General features: G+C 33.4%; 1 protein-coding gene across 1 annotated transcript in view; it reads left to right on the top strand.

The window, feature by feature from the left end:
* The window catches only part of STXBP5 (syntaxin binding protein 5), a 202,835-nt gene that overhangs the window by 59,458 nt on the left and 126,550 nt on the right, over positions 1-16,827 (top strand). Inside the window, exons 5-9 of the mRNA XM_017877616.1 lie at positions 2,541-2,675; positions 3,529-3,578; positions 4,241-4,304; positions 4,547-4,655; positions 9,223-9,306. Of these exons, the coding sequence (XP_017733105.1) occupies positions 2,541-2,675; positions 3,529-3,578; positions 4,241-4,304; positions 4,547-4,655; positions 9,223-9,306 (442 nt within the window). The remainder of the gene's footprint in view (positions 1-2,540; positions 2,676-3,528; positions 3,579-4,240; positions 4,305-4,546; positions 4,656-9,222; positions 9,307-16,827) is intronic.

Raw genomic sequence — 16,827 nt, 5'->3', positions numbered from 1 at the left:
TATAGCTTTTCTTTATTTTAGTTGAGTTTAATTTGTTAGTAATAGGCCAATTTTCTATTTCTGCGTAAGAGAACATCCCCAAACTTAGAGGCTAAAATAATAGCCACTTTGTTTACTCATAGTTCTGTGGGTCAGCAACCAGAGTCTGGCTCAGCAGGAGTGGTCTTCCCCTGAAGTCAGTTACACAACTGTAGTTATCCAGCTGCACGACTAGGTTGGATGATCTAGCTTGCCTTACTTGTATGTCTGGTGGTTGGTTCTGGCTGTGGGCCAGGCCAAGGTCTCCAACAGGCTAGTCTGGGCTTTATCACATGGCACTTGGGTTCTGAAAGCATTAAAAAAGAGACCAAGCCCCTCTTCCTTGCAAGTACTTTTCAAACTGTGCCTGTGGCACAACTGCTAATAATTCATTGGCCAATGCAAGCCACACGATCTATCCTAGAGTCAGTGTGGAAGGAGGATGTAATCTGAAATCTTCTACATTTGAAATCTGTTTGTCCCAAAGCTCTTCAAGGCCATTTGTTTCATTGTTTACTTTTACTAAAAAATGTTAGATTTCTATTTCATGTGACACACGTTTCCTTAAAAAAAAAAAAAAATTCTATTGTGGATAATTTTCTTAAAACTATTAAATAACAATAGCTGTCTGTCTCTGTGTGCAAACATGCACACACATAACACATAGTTTTAAGTGCTCTAACACATTGTTCCTTTTAAGTAATCAATATAATTTATTTATTATTATATAAAATCTTTCATATCCTTTAATTTGTCATTTAAACCCTCCATAAGGTAAAGATTCTAATATCACTGGCATGGTATTATATTGTTTGGTTGCAACTGGAAGTTTAGTTTTTTCACTCTTCCTGTTCCTACATGTTCAGAGCTATGACAGTTTGCCAGTTAAGAAATTCTTGAGTTCATTGTGATTTAAAAAACATTAAATTTTTCTCATTTTACTTAAATGATGATGGTAGTTATAGAGCAGAGTAATTTTTAAGTTTGGTGGTGCTAAGTACAAATATACTCCCATGATTTATATATTTTTTAAAAAAGTGAGTCATTCTAGCGATCTTATTAAAGTATTGGTGCCAAACTAGTTAAGTGAACGTTTAAGTTTCTTGTTAACATATTAAATACTAAATATTTTGTTCTTCTCACTTCTGGAAAACATAATGATGCTTAAAATATCTCAGTAATGTAAGTTAGTTTTATAGTTGACTGAGAAAAAAAGTCTTAGGACGGTAGTTAATATTGAGAAAGTGAGCCCTGTGAAGTAACAAAGTACTATCAAATGATTTTGTTTAGTCACTAGACAGGTCTATACTTGGTTAAATTTACATGAATTCTTTAGAAAGAGAACGTTATAAAACACTCAACAGAAATTACAAGTAGATGAAGCTTAAGTAATTATCTAACTGAACATTACCTCTAAAAAAGAATGAGAATGAGTTGCATGTATATTTATTTGATAAGTGTTATCGTCTTCAAAATTCTCTGTAATAAAATTGTGTATTAATGGAAATAGAAAATAGTCTGTATGCTTTGCCAAGTGCCTAGTGTTAGTATTGGCAGTCTGGCAGTCATTATTATCATTTGTGTTGTTTTAGGTGCTATTCCTTTAAATTGTAAAGTCTATTCTAAGATTCAAAATGGGGGGGAGCTGTAGGAAAAAAAAAGCATTATAGATTTTCACCAGATACCTTTTTTTTTTTAACTGAAACTAAGTGCTACGAAAACGATAAGAGAAAAAAAAACAGGACAAGATAATATTCATTATTTACCTTGAAATTAAATGAGCCAATATAAAAGCTGTCTGCAGTTGTCAGAATGATAAAGTTTAGCAAATGCATGCAAATTATTGTAATTTGTTAGTGAAGGCCTGCCATATCATCAGAACATAGGAAGAAATAGTTCAAACATATTTCAGTAACATTGTCTAAGGCTGAGTACAGGGGGTCTCTGTCCTTCAAGAGGCCCACAAATTAATGAGAAAGATGGACCTTGACAATCATATAAGGCAAGCCAGATAGAGATACAAAAGTATCTCATCAGTTACAACACAAGTGGTATTTGAATTGAATCTTTGAAGAGAAGGAAAGAATCAGGGAGGTGCATCTTGCCTGGAAGGAGTAGTAAGCACAGGTACTGAGATGGATGAGTGTGCTTAGTAACGCCTGAGAAACACAGTAGTACTAAAGGGTGATGTGGATGTTGAAATCATAGCTTATGGTCTAAAGGTTAAATTTGTGGTATGTCCAGGGTTACACAGTTAGTGGAGGACAGCCAGCTTTGAAATACATTCTAACTTCAAAACTCACCTTCTATCATGCCATGCTGTTTATTTACTGTAGGGCCTTATGTTTGATGTATAAGTTGAATTAGCATAATTACATATTAGTCACAATGAATAGATACATCTGATAGTTATGTACCAGTTTTGCTGTTCCTGAATTATATATCATAATCAACACTCTAATGCAATCAGTAAAATTTACCATTTTTGAAATTTCTTTTTTGAATATATTTTTCTCTTGCAGGGTTACATTTTGCCATCTGCCTTTCCAGAGTAAGTGGCTCTATGTGGGCACTGAACGAGGTAATATACATATTGTCAATGTGGAGTCCTTCACACTCTCAGGCTACGTCATTATGTGGAATAAAGCCATTGAACTGTGAGTCTGAGCGAATATTTTGTATCCGAAAGCATCAGTTCTATGTATGACAATAGCATTGTATCATAGCCAATCAGTAAATCTGTATGGAATTAAGTATGTGACAGATGTTCTTAATATTAAGTACAGATTTATTAGTTTTTTGTGAGTGTTCTTTTGATGTGGCAATTTGTAAATTTAAATTATGCATATGTATATAGAGATATATGCACATTACATATGCATATATTTACATTTGTGTACACTGTAACACTAAATATAAACAGTCATTCCTACTAATGAAAAGCACTCTAATTTTTTCTGTTCTTTTGTCTTCTAATGATTTTTCTTTCAAATGATGGTCATGACCCACAAATGAGTTGCCACCAATGTTTGGAAAACACCGGTTTAAACTACTGCTTGATACGTTTTAAAATCATCAAATGTTTGCTAAAGTTAATATAATAGAAATTAATTTTGTTTGATTTTACTTAATTTTGTTAAATTTTTACTTAATGTTTGATAAATTTGATAAATGATACTTGTTTTCATTTACTAATATTGGTAACAAAAACTAGGTTAAACTATAGGGCCCTAAGGATGTTTAGTGCTAACCCTTTAGTCTTAAATTGTTTGTATCTTGTGTCTTTCTACAAGTTTTTTCTTATATTTCTGAGATATCAACATCAAAGTTTAAGGATATTGGCAAGACCCTTTTCAATGTTTCTTTTTGTTTTTAAGCAAATAGTCTTATATTGTTGCATTCCACAGTATTTACATCTTTTTGAGATAAGAATAATTCTGTGACATAGCTCTTAAGTCATGTGTTAGCATAGCTGTAATAGTGTATTAATCCTGATTTTTCTTCCTGTAGTGAGAATGTTATTGTCACATATCAGTCCTTTGGTAGTGTGGGTTTTCATGGTCTGTTCTTTGAATTGATCATGCCATCTAGTGGGTAGGCCTAGTGCAGGTATCTGTGTAGTGTGACAGATGGCTCTCATGAAATGGAGTGATCTGTTAAACTAGGGAGTTTCTGAGTTAGGGGTATGCTTATTTTTACTGTATAGGCATCAGTTCAACCATATTCTTATTTGTAGAACTTCTTTTTCTCTGAGCAGATAAAGGTGGCATTACTTTTTTTGTTTGTTTGTTTGTTTTGTTTTTTTTTAATAGAATGTTTTTCTATTTCTATTGGAACTAAATGGGATGCCTAAATTGGAGGCTAGAATTGAGTAAAATAAGATAGGTGGTGCATTATTCAAAAATAGTAATTTTGAGAATTCTACCTTGACAATAGATTTCCTGTACTCAAATCTTTGACCAAATTGAAGATTCTTTCCTATGCAGGAAGTATACTTAGTTGTGAATTTTGCTTATTTATATGAGTCACTACTTCTTCCCTGATTCCTATTTTGATCCATATTAAGAACTATATGCCCCGTATTTACTTTAATCACTTGTGGAAATCTTTCTTTCCTTATAAATATAATTATTTTCCTATTTTTTTTATTGGATGAAATATGTAGCCCCATATTAAAGTTTTAATTGAAGGGAAAATTCTTACTAACTTTTTCTTTTTTTAGGTCATTCTAAACCACCCAAGGACCTTGTGGTCCATATAAGTGATAATCCAATGGCGAGGGAAAGGTAAGCAATTTTTTGTAAAAAATTATGTTATTATTTAAATGCACAAATTTTTGTATTTTTTCAATAAACATACTATTCAGGATCACATTTGTTACAAATTGAGATTGCCATTGAAGGTTGCATAATCAATAACAACATTTATGCTTATTATATGAAGAACAAATAAGAATTAGAATCATTTACAAATTTTAAAAGGACAAAAAACCTTAAACGTAAGTCAAACTTAATGCTTATATTACCAGGTACTTGTTTATATTTGGCTTATTTCAGACTGTTTCCCCTGATTCTTTTGTTAATCCTGATAAAAAGTTTTCTTTTTTGGGTTTTTGGAAATTGCCTTTGAAACAACTGGTTATAACCAAATTTTTGTAGCCACAATCACAGATTGCCTTATGTTATAGTTGTCTTGATATCTCATCTCCCCTAAAATTTTTTTGTCATAAATAGTTCCAATTAATAATGTAGAGTTTTTTTAATGTTACTTAATTTTTAATACTCTGAAACCGGTTTCATATAATCAGTATCTAGCTATTGTTAATTTAGGTTATTTAAGTCATTTAAAATAATAAATATTTTTGGATGAATATTTATTTTCTATTTCAAACCAATCTTTCAGGTAATTCTATTTAATAATGATATTTTTCTACCTACATAATTTTATGATCTTAAGCTAAGTAAATACCAGGAAGTTTATTGCTATCAGAAATCAGTGAAGTGAAACTTCTGAATTTTGTGCAGGAGTTTAATCAGGTTTTTCATTTCCTCAATTGTGGGAGAGGTTGAGCTGATACACTGTTTAACACTGTTCTCTTAGTTTGCCATTGGGTAAACAAAAGGATAATTAGACTGTTTGGAGCTAGGTCATAATTATAGCATTGTATGCTTTGAAAGAAACTTTACATAAAGCAAGTATGAAGTAACTTAGATCCTTAGTTAGGTCATAATTATAGCATTGTATGCTTTGAAAGAAACTTTACATAAACCAAGTATGAAGTAACTTAGATCCTTACTTAATTTTCTTTTTATACAAGATACTTATTTAAAAGCCAAGCTTTTGAATGGGAGGCATGGTAGGAAAATTCAAAACTTCCTTTCCTCCTTGAATTGGACATCAGGTCGTTGTAATTCTTCCTGTGTCTTTTGTTTTTCCTTTGCTTTCTTTTTTTTTTTTTTTCATTTCCTAAAAGTTTTACTATGTTGCCCAAGGCGGTCTTAAACACCTGGGCTCAAGTGATCCTCCTGCCTTGACCTCCCAAACTGCTGGGATTACAAGCAGAAGCCACTGTGCCTGGCTTAGAGTCCCATTTTAATCTTAATGTTCTACTGTTTCAAAGCTTTCAGTGGGTCTGTAGTGTCTAACAAGTAAAATCAGTTTTTCTTGAAATACAGCCCTGCATTTCCTTATTTTTTGGGATATCTTTACCTGAATGTTGTGCTGAAGCAAATAGTTATATTTTCAGTTATGAACTGCTCTTTGATGTTTCCATACCTTTGTTTATGTGAGTCCTTCTGTTTGGAATTCTCTTTCCATCTCTCTGCTGAATTCCTACCCATACTTGAAGGCCCAGATTGAATATTTTTCTTTTATGATTTCTTCCCTGATAATCCTGACAGAAAATGCTTTTTCTTTCTTTCACATTGATTAGTACTTTAGTTATGAAATTTTATGTTATTTATCACATAATGCTTTGTATTAGAAATATGTGCATATCTTAGCTCCCCTGAATTTGAAAGACTCCTTGAGCACAAAGGTAATATTTATACAGGTTTCTATTTTCCCTAGCATCTAACTTACAATAAAAATACCAACTACTCAATATACAATTATATGAATTATATATATAATTCATTCTATGAATAATGAGGATGGAGTAACTAAGTTATATATATATAGAATTTAAAAAATATTAGGGTGCTAGAATAAACTGTATTATCTAAACTTTGATTTTTTGTAGACTCTTTCCTGTTTGCAAAGAACTCCTAGACATTTTGTCATTGAACAATGATGTAAGGTGATAGGGCAGGTTCCTTCAGTGCTAACTTTACAGGTGGATACTGCCACATTAAGTAAAGGTCTTGGCCAAGGAAGGTTAGACATTAGATAGGTTAGACTTATGATAGGAATAGCCACCATTTATTTAATTCTATGTGTCAGGCACTGTGCTGGCCACTTTATATACACTATTTCATTTTATCTTTTCAACAAATTGTAAATTAGAAATTTCCCTTACTTTACAAATGATAAAACAGAGACTTGGTGACATTATGTGTTCCATAGCTCCAGAGCTAGACTTTGGCGGATCTGAGATTTGAAGAGCAGTTTCTTTAACCCAGGAGTACTCTCTGTTATGCTAAGCTTTCTTTCTAGATATAGATTGGTTATGTATGTTGTAGAGAAATGTATTCATATTCCACATACACACTAATGCTTTTCAAAGAGAAAATTAGACAGGAATTAGTCATTAGTATATAAGCTCATTAACATCTCTGGGTTATAAAAGATTCCAGTAGGAATAAGCATTGAAGAATTTTCCAAGTTTAATTAAGTGCTCTATCTTTAGTTTTCTATTTTTAAATATTTATTATTATCTTGCTTTTGTAGGGAAAGGAATTGAAAAGCTAGAAGATTATGGGCATAAAACTCTAACCTGTTGTCATATATTTCTAATATCCTTAGAATACTAGAGCTGGCTAGAGAGGTTAAAGTTTAACCCTCTTAAGTTATTAAGGTCTGGATAGATAAAATTATTTCCCTAAAGTTATATGGCTATTAAGTGGCAGATTTAATACTAGAACTCAGGTTACTTATAAGGTCCTAAGCAGTGCAGTGCTGTTTACAGGGTACATCAACCCTTACATTTTATTCTTTTTCTTCTCTTTCCTTATTCCTGAAGTTTCTCTTTTCTCAAATGCTGTATCACATGTCCAAAATATTTGAAAAGAGTGGGAAAAGAAAGAGGAAACAAATACTATTTTTTTCCAGAAGGTGTATCTCAGTTGCCTAGGTGTATCTCAGATTACCTAGGAAAGAAGAGATAAGGTCAGAAAAATTGACTGTATTCTGTACTAAACTAGGAAACCTTATTTTGTTAGTTTTGATAGCTAGCCCTTCCAGCTGCCCCTGTACTCTGAAATCTTCTAAATTTGTCCTATTAAAATTACTGGTTCTGCCCAAATTTTTTTTATATCCCCAGATTACCCAAACAGATATAGACTAATCATTTTTCTAATTATTAAACAAATATTTATTGTGTGTCTACTATGTATTAGGAAGTGTATTAGATATTAGAGACATATAGATGAAAATACATGGTACTAGGTTAAGAAGAGGAGCATCTTAATTTCTCTACAGGAACTGGGTAGACTTAACCAGGAAGCAACACTGAATTTAGACTTAAAATATTAGTAGAGGATTGCTTATTGAATGAAAGGGGAGGAGGTTTTAAGCAGAGGAAATCTCATACTGAGATTTGGAAAATACTGAGGTGGGGTCTTGGGGGCAGCACAGGTTCTATGGGCAGTGTATGTTGTTTGTGAGGCAGGAATATGCATTCCATTCTGAAATAGATGCATTCATAATAAATATTTATAACATATCTGGCCCTATGTGTTATGTTAGAGGTATTGTGGTAAACAAGATAAAAACTAATCTTTGCCCAGATATACCAGTTTTACAGACTGCACAATAATTCAGATAAGGAAAAGTCCATTATTATATTGTGTGGTGATCCTTCAGATTTAAAAAAAATAAATAAATAAGTGTTATTGGAGCACGTAGAAAGGGTTTTGACTTACATTTGGTAGGTCATGGAAGGCTTCCCAGAGGAAATGATCACTAAAGTAACACCTGAAAGATGAGTAGGACTAGTCAGGCAAAAAGGATGACATTCAAATGGAGTGGCCCAGGTAGTGAGGCAGCATGTACAAAGGCTCAAAGGTAAGAGAGAGTATGAACTTAAGAATATACTATAATGTATTGAGTGGCCGTGGTGTGGTAAGGGATGGAACTGGAGAGGTAAACAGAGGTCAAGCCATGATGGATCTTGTAGATCATATTACTGAATTTGCAGTTTATCCTAAAAATAATGGTGTGACATTTAAAAGTTTTAAACAGAAGCATACATTACCCCATTCGGTTTGTATTCTAGAACCGTTACTCTAGCTACAATATGAAATGGGTTAAAATAGGAGCAAGACTGGAGTCAAGGAGACCCGAAAAGGAATCTTTGTGTCTTGAACCAGGGAAGAGGCACTAGAAATGAAGAGAAGTAAATTAGATAATAGAATGTAATTTAAATTTACATGGTGATTTTACCTGTTGGAGGAGAGACCAGAGTTATGAATGACCTCTAGGTTTCTAGCCAGTGCCACTGAATAGACATGATAAGGAATGGTGAGAGACACTGCAACAGGGAATTCCAGAGAAGCAGAGTAGAGAAGAATATGATTAATTCTATTTGGGGCGCATTTACTTTGAGGCTTTTGTGTAGATAAGTGGAGATGTGGCCACTAGAATTATGTGTCTGAATCTCACCAGAGGGATGTAGGCTGGATATGATTTGGAACTAATCGATATATAGATGGAATAGCTGAGATTGCCTCATAGTGTGTAGAATTTGAAAAGTTTGTAAACTTGAAAATACATACAGAAGTTTTGAAAAGACTTCAAAATGGTACTGTTTTTGTTTTCAAAAGTCAGTTGTATGTTGAGTCCCTGATCATCAAAGACATATAAATATGCCATGCAGTGTTCTCATTTGTCATTTGTGTGATTACTAATTAGCAGTACAGATATTTGTTTATATCATACATTTATACTCAACGCATGTGAATGATTGTAGTTATTTTCATTGTCAGCATATAAATGTTTTATAATTGATATCATTCTTAGGTAATGTGCCTTTTTCTTTTATCACAGCTTTTGATTGGCTTTGAATCTGGAACAGTAGTTTTATGGGACCTCAAATCAAAGAAAGCTGACTACAGATACACATATGATGAGGTAATACTATTTTTGCTAGTAAAAGCTATGGTCATTTCTCTAATATAAAGCAGTTTCTCTAAAAACTTAATTGGTTATTTTAGTTTAGGCAAGCTTTGTAATTGCAATAGCACACAATTTATTTTTTACAATAGATAATATGTTCACACAATTCAAAAGATACAAAAATCTTTTTCCCACCTGCCATTTGGTTATCTAGTTTCCATACAGGTACCATGTTACCAGTTTCTCTCATGTTTTTCCAGAGAGACTGTGTGCATTTACAAGCAAATTCATAAATATATTCTATTTTTTCTTTTGTATGAATGATAGTATACTATAGACATTTATAATCCTCTAACTTTAAGAACCAGTAAGGATTAATTGTGATTGATAGATATGCCTTTTCTCTCCTCTTGCTCCTCACTTCCTTTCCTTACCTTACCTCTCCTTTTTTGGCATTTATTTATTGAAGATAGAATCTTCCAGATGCTGGCTTTTTCTGGCTGCATCCCCATTGTCTTTAACATTTTTTTCTTTTTTTGCCCTCAGATTTCCTATAAATTGGATAATTTACTGAGGCTTGATCAAATGCAGGTTTATTTTTCATTTTTGGCAAGACTACTTCATAGATGATACTGATACTCATTTAGCTAGTGGAACCTTAGTGTCTATTTCAGATGTTGGAAGCCAGTGGTGGTTAAGGCCGAGATCTGTTACTGTATAGTAGTTGCAAAATAGGAGACATTCGAATTCTGTCTTTCCTTCTCTACTTATTATGTAGGTCACTTCAGTAAAGAGAACCTTTCTCTTATCTGCTATTCGTTTATATAATAAGGACAGTTCATATAGCAAAGACAGGATAAATATGTGATTCTTTCCCTTTATTTTAATATTCATCTTAAGGGGTTGTTCTATAATAGTTTCCATGATGACCAATTTATTCTTAGTTTTAGTTTCACTATGTGCTCAACAACTTAAACATATTTGATGTACTTCAGTCCACTGAAGTTATAGTTGCTTTTCACATTATCCTAACTTTGGTCAGTGTACCTCCTCCCTACTGATCTGTATATTTCTGAATCAAATTTAGAATAAGGTATTTTTCCATGGAACTATAACTTATTTCAGTGCCATGTCTGGTGGCCATAATTTAGACATCAAGAGTGTTCATGGTTTCCAGTTCAGTGAATACAGCTATATCTAGGAAATGTGTAAGTGGTTAAGATAAAGTACATCATAATCTTAATAATAATCATATTGATATGTTCAGTTACTGAAACATCAGAGGACATTGAGTAATTATAGCAACATTTGACTACTTTGCACATGTTTGTACGTTATCTTTGTAGGCGTGACTGAAAGGGAATTCCCTTTGTTTTTATGACTGTATGCTTTTTGCTGCTCACTAGTCAGAATCTTCAAATTAAACAAGCATGTTTTGAATAAAGAGTTCCTACATTTCTGTGTAGTTGTGATCTGTAATTGTGGTCCATAGATGAAAGCAGATTTTAAAACTGAATATTTTGGTTTTGCTTATTATTTTAAATAGTGATCTTGGCTTGAGCCATTATGGAGTCACAGGGACTAGTTTACCTTCTTGCTTTAAACAAAGAAACTGGGCAGGATATATGAAACAACAGTTTTCAGCAGTTAGACAGCAGGTCATGCAGAACAGGATTATTTAGAGAGGAGAAACAAAGAAGGTAAACCCCTCCATTGCTTTAGCTAATGGCCTGAAGAGATTTTCCAGTTCTTAGAACATGAAGAGGGAACCTAGGTGGAAGCTGAGAAGTCTCCCTAAGTTGAAAAGTCAGAGTTGGGAAATTGGGGAAACTAAGACATCTGCAGCTTAGAAGGCAAGGAATTAGAGAGCAAAGAGCTTAGAAAGAGAGTTATAGAAGTCTACAAGAGGAACCGTGTCCTGAGTCTTCAGTTGAATACTGACTATTGCATGGATATAAGGCTTGGATGAGATCCACCGGAAAGGAAACAGTAGAACCATCTCTGTAGCACAAACAGGACTGGGAATAGTTCACATTCCCAACAGAGTGGAGAAACTTTGTAATACACAGGGTATGAGAAAGGGTATTCAGAAAGCTGTTGTTTCAGTGGTAGAATTAAACTAGCCCTATACTAATAAAGGCTGGCTTAGTTCATCCTAACAAATCTTTAAAGCAAACTTTGAAAGGACTGAAAGGACTAAACTGTTTTTAAGTACATAACTACATCCTAGGAAAAACAGCCAAAACATTTAGAAGAATATGAATAGTAGCCCAATATAAATTGTACAATGTCCAGCATCCAAATAGAGATATATGAAGTATGCAAAAAGCCAGAATATACGACCCATAATGAGAAGAAAATGAAAATAGAAACACTCACAAATGACAAAGATGATACAAATGACATCAAGGATATTAAAACAAGTATTATTAAATGGACTGCATATGCTTAAGAAAGTAGATGAAAGCATGAACATGTTGAAAAAAGACATGGAAGGCAAAAATCACACAAGTGGATTTTTTACAGATGAAAAATAAAATAAGGTGAAAAATACTATGAATGGTACTACCAAAGGATTAATAAGCTTGAAGAAATAGCAGTAGAAACTACTCGATATGAAAGAATGGAGGAAAAAAGAACAGATCGTTAGTGAACTGTGGTACAACTTCAAGCAGACTAATATGTGTATTTTGAATCCTAGGAGGAGAGTGGAGAGAAAGTATGTTTGAAGAAGCAGTGACCAAAAGTTTCAAAGTTGATGAAAACTATATACTCAGAGATTCTAAGAATTCAATGAACTGTAGGCAGAAGAAACACAAAACAAACTACATAAAAGCACAATTTTCAATTCCTGGAAACTAGTAATAGAGAAAATTGTAGGAACAATTAGAGGAACTTTAAAAGCTAAATTAAATACAGGGGAGCAGAGGCCAGGCGCGGTGGCCCCCACCTGTAATCCCAGCACTTTGGAAGGCCAAGGCGGGTGGATCACAAGGTTGGGAGATCGAGACCATCCTGGCTAACATGGTGAAACTCTGTCTCTACTGAAAAATACAAAAAATCAGCTGGGTGTGGTGGCGGGCCCCTGTAGCCCCAGCTACTTGGGAGGCTGAGGCAGGAGAATGTCGTAACCTGGGAGGTGGAGCTCGCAATGAACTGAGATTGCGCCACTGCACTCCAGCCTGGGTGACAGAGCAAGACTCCATGTAAAAAACAAAGAAAAAAAAAAAAAAACAGCAAATTTTGGTTTCTTAGGTAGAATGTAAGCCAGAACACAGTGGAACACCACCTTCACAGTACTGAAAGAAAAATTTGTCAACCTAGAATTTTATACCTGGTGAAATTTTTTTTCCCCAAAAATAAAGGCAAAATAAAGACGTTTATAGACATAAAAACTGAAAAAATTAATCACTTGCAGACCTCAACTAGAAGAAGTTATGAGATGGAAATTTGGATCTATTCAAAAGAATGAAAGACTCCAGACATGGGAAATATGTGGTAGATATAAAAACTTTCTCATTTTTTAAATCTAAGAGATCATTAATTATCCAAGCCAAATATAATAAAAGTGTATTGTAGGATTTTTGACATACATAGAGGCAACAAACAGACAATAATAGCAGACAATAATAGCACAATGATCAAAAGACAGAGGACCGTTAATAGATTATTATTTTATACATAAAGTAGCATAATATTATGTGACAGTAGACTATGATAAAGATATGTATTATAAATCCTAAAGGAAATACCAAAGCAATGACAGCAGCAACTCAGAAAGTTAAGCTAAATATGAAATAAAATGAGAATTTAAAAATATTCAATCCAGAGGAAGGTAGAAGGGAACAAAGAATAGATGGAAGCAACAGTGAACAAACAGCAAGATGGTAGATATAAATGCAGCTATGTCAATAATCAGATTAATAGTTTAAACACCCCATTAAAAGATAGCGATTATCATATTGGATAAAAAAGCAAAATCTAACCACATACTGTCTGTAAGAAACCCACTTTTAAAGATACAGATATGTTGGAAAAAAAGATAGATGGAAAAAGTAATATTAGCAGTAATCAAAAGGAAGCCGAAACAACTATATTAATATCAACAAAGTAGGTATCAGAGTGTTTCACCCACCAGCTGAGTACGCATTCTTTTCAGCTATACACAGAACATCACCAAGACAGACTGTATTTAATGTCATAAAATCAATCTCAATAAATTTTAAAAGATTAAACTCATACAAAATGTTATTTTACTATACAATTAAATTAGAAATCAGTTATATAAAGATAGACGGAAAATCTATAAATATTGAAAAGGGAAACAACATACTTTTAAATAACCCACGAGTCAAAGAAGAAAACAAAGAAAATTAAAGTATTTTAAACTGAAAAGAAAGATTTACCATGTCCTGTGGGATGCAGCTGAATTATCCATTATAGCATTAAAAGCTTTGTATTAGAAAACAAGAAAGGTTTCAAGCTAGTGGCCTCAGCTTTTGCCACAAGAAACTAGAAGAGCAGATTAAATCTATAGTAAGCTGAAGAACTGAAATAATAAAGAGCAGAAATCAGTGAAATAGATAACAGAAAAATAAATAAAACTGATAAAATTAAAAGCTGTATTTTTGTGAAGATCAATAAAATTAATAAACATATAGTCAGAGTGGTGAAGAAAGAAAGACACAGATTACCCATTGTAGAGGTGAAAAAGGATATCATTTCAGTTTCTGCAGAAATACAGAGGGACTGATAAGGAAATATGTCCTTAATGCCAATGAATCCAGCAATTTAGATGAAATGGAGAATTTCCTTGAAAGATCCCAAATTTCTTGGAAGTACCAAAGCTCACTGTGAATGAAATACTTAAGTAGCTCTGTAATTTAAGAATCAAAGTTGTAATGAAAATGTTGCCCACAAGAAAAGACCAGGCTCAGAAATCTTGCTGGTGAGTTTTACCAAATAATACCTGTTGTACTTAGACTCTTCTTAAAAATAGAAGAGAAGGGCACACTTTGCAACTCACTTCATAAGGCGAGCATTACCCTTTTAACAAAACTAGAAAAAAAAAATTATAAGGAGACTACAGACCAGTATCCTTGGTGCACACAGATGCCTAAGTCATAAAACTTATTCTTAACACACATTAATATACAAAATGAAAATCACGTGTTTTAAATAACAGTGGTGTTAGGTATAAATTCTAACTTCTAAGTTAACTTGTTGTAAACTGAGTAAAAATTTCTGGCTTTGTTTCCATGAATTTATGCTATTCTGTCATCAAATTTCATTTTCACTGCCGTTTTTGCCAGGTGTACAGTTTCAGATATTCAAGAAATTATTATAGTCATAATTCTTTCTCACTAAGAGAGTTAAAAATTTAAGATTTTAACAAAGCACTACCTTTCCCCTCCCCTAATATTTATGTTCTATTCAATGGTATATTACTGTATTCAAATTTATTTTTATTACACAGGCACAAATGTATTAAATGACATAACAATTTTGGACATTTCTAATATAATTTAAGTTCTTAGTACAGCTTTAATTGTTCATTTGGTCTCTTGGGGGTGATTCAGATGGGTGGGAGTAGTGGGAACAGAAATGTATCTTTGCGCCCTTGAGCTTTTGTTGCTTTGTAACCATAGTTATTTTTTTAATTGACAAACTCTGCTCTACCCTGGTTGTGTCTCAATGATAGATTTTGAGTGTGCTTGGATAGTATTCTTAATATTTTACAGATATTTTCTACAGATGATACTTAATCTATATAAAATTTTATCTCTTTAGTGGACATTCCTTTTTTTTAGGCTATAATGTATTAAAATATGAAGTATTGGCCAGGTGCAATGGCAATGTCTATAATCCCAGCACTTTGAGAGGCAGAGGCAGGAGGATCACTTGAGGCCAGGAGATTGAGATTGGCATGGGCAACATAGCAAGACCCTGCCTCTACAAAAAGTAAAAAAAAAAAAAAAAAAAAAAATTAGCTAAGCCTGGTGGCGTGTACCTGTAGTCTTAACTACTTAAGAGGCTGAAGTGGGAGGATGGGTTAAGCCCCGGAGTTCAAGGCTGCAGTGAGCTACGATCATGACTCCGCATTCCAGCCCTGGTGACAGAGCAAGACCCTGTTTCTAAAAATAAAGTATCTATATTCCTTTTGTAGTAATCAGCGTGGCAGGAAAGAAATGCAGTATTACTGATATTTTAAGACAATAATACTTACGAACGTCTTTATGATTATTCTTTGTCATGTATCTAGGGTCATCTATTAGTGTCTTTTGTATTTTGGTTTCATGTTGGTTTTTCCTGGTAGATTGAGAAGCATCAGAAATACTGGTAGTAAAATATGATGAAAAAATAATTTGTGCTTTGCTAGCTCTCTCGGTACATTTAAGTCTCAAGACCATCAGAAACCTTTAAAAACAAAAAAAAATTGAGGCCACGCACCATGGCTCATGCCTGTAATCCCAGCACTTTGGGAGGCCGAGGCGGGCAGATCACGAGGTCAGGAGATCGAAACCATCCTGGCTAACACAATGAAACCCTATCTTTACTAAAAATACAAAAAAATTAGCTGGGCATGGTGGCAGGCACCTGTAGTCCCAGGTACTGGGAAGGCTGAGGCAGGAGAATGGTGTGAACCCGGGAGGCGGAGCTTGCAGTGAGCTGACATAGTGCCACTGCACTCCAGCCTGGGTGACAAAACAAGACTCTGTCTCAAAAAAAAAAAAAGAACTTTGAAATAATATGTTTGCAACTCAGCACAGGAATCATAACAGCTTTAAATGAATTTTTTTTGTGTGTTATATATGTTCATGGAAGCATTTATTCCCTTAAGGGTTTTTTTCTCCTATATTTAGATTGGTGCTTTTAAGTCAGCTTATTTTCTGCTTATTTTTACAAACATACACATGCACACACACAAATACACTTTCCCAAAGGTAAAACAGTACTTAAAACAATGAATAATTTGGTCACATTGTCAAAATAACAGAAGAAAGTTCCAGTTGCATTATGTTATTCATTCATTCATTCATTCATTCATTCATTCATTCTTTAGAGGCCGTCTTACTCTGTTGCCCAGGTTGGAGTACAGTAGGGTTGGGGGAGGTTATTTTTAATGGAAAGGGCAGTGGTTTCAGTTTATAACTGTTTATAATCTTTAGAGAGAAAGGAAAAGCTATAAATAATTTAATGTCCAATGTATAATAACTTTTATCAACTACCTTACAAAATGTATGATTCAATAATTGTCTCATTTAATTATATAGTATTATGGTTGTCTCCCTTCTATGGTGTAACTAATATTGAAAAGTTCACAAGTTTAAAATACTAGGACAAAAGCTATACAATTTAATGTATTATTTATATTTGTAAGAAATCATGCTGTAAGCATGTACTTTATTTGATTATATAAGAATAATAAAACAACAGTATTTTCAATATTTTCATGTATTTGCAAATGTAATTTTAAATGAAAGTCTATACATTTTCTTTTGTCACTTTTGGCATTTTGTAAGGGCTTTGACAATA

Source organism: Rhinopithecus bieti, unplaced genomic scaffold (assembly GCF_001698545.2).
Source record: "Rhinopithecus bieti isolate Rb0 unplaced genomic scaffold, ASM169854v2 scaffold_10706, whole genome shotgun sequence".
In the NCBI taxonomy this organism is placed as follows: Eukaryota; Metazoa; Chordata; class Mammalia; order Primates; family Cercopithecidae; genus Rhinopithecus; species Rhinopithecus bieti.
This window is presented reverse-complemented; position numbering and strand designations above follow the sequence as displayed.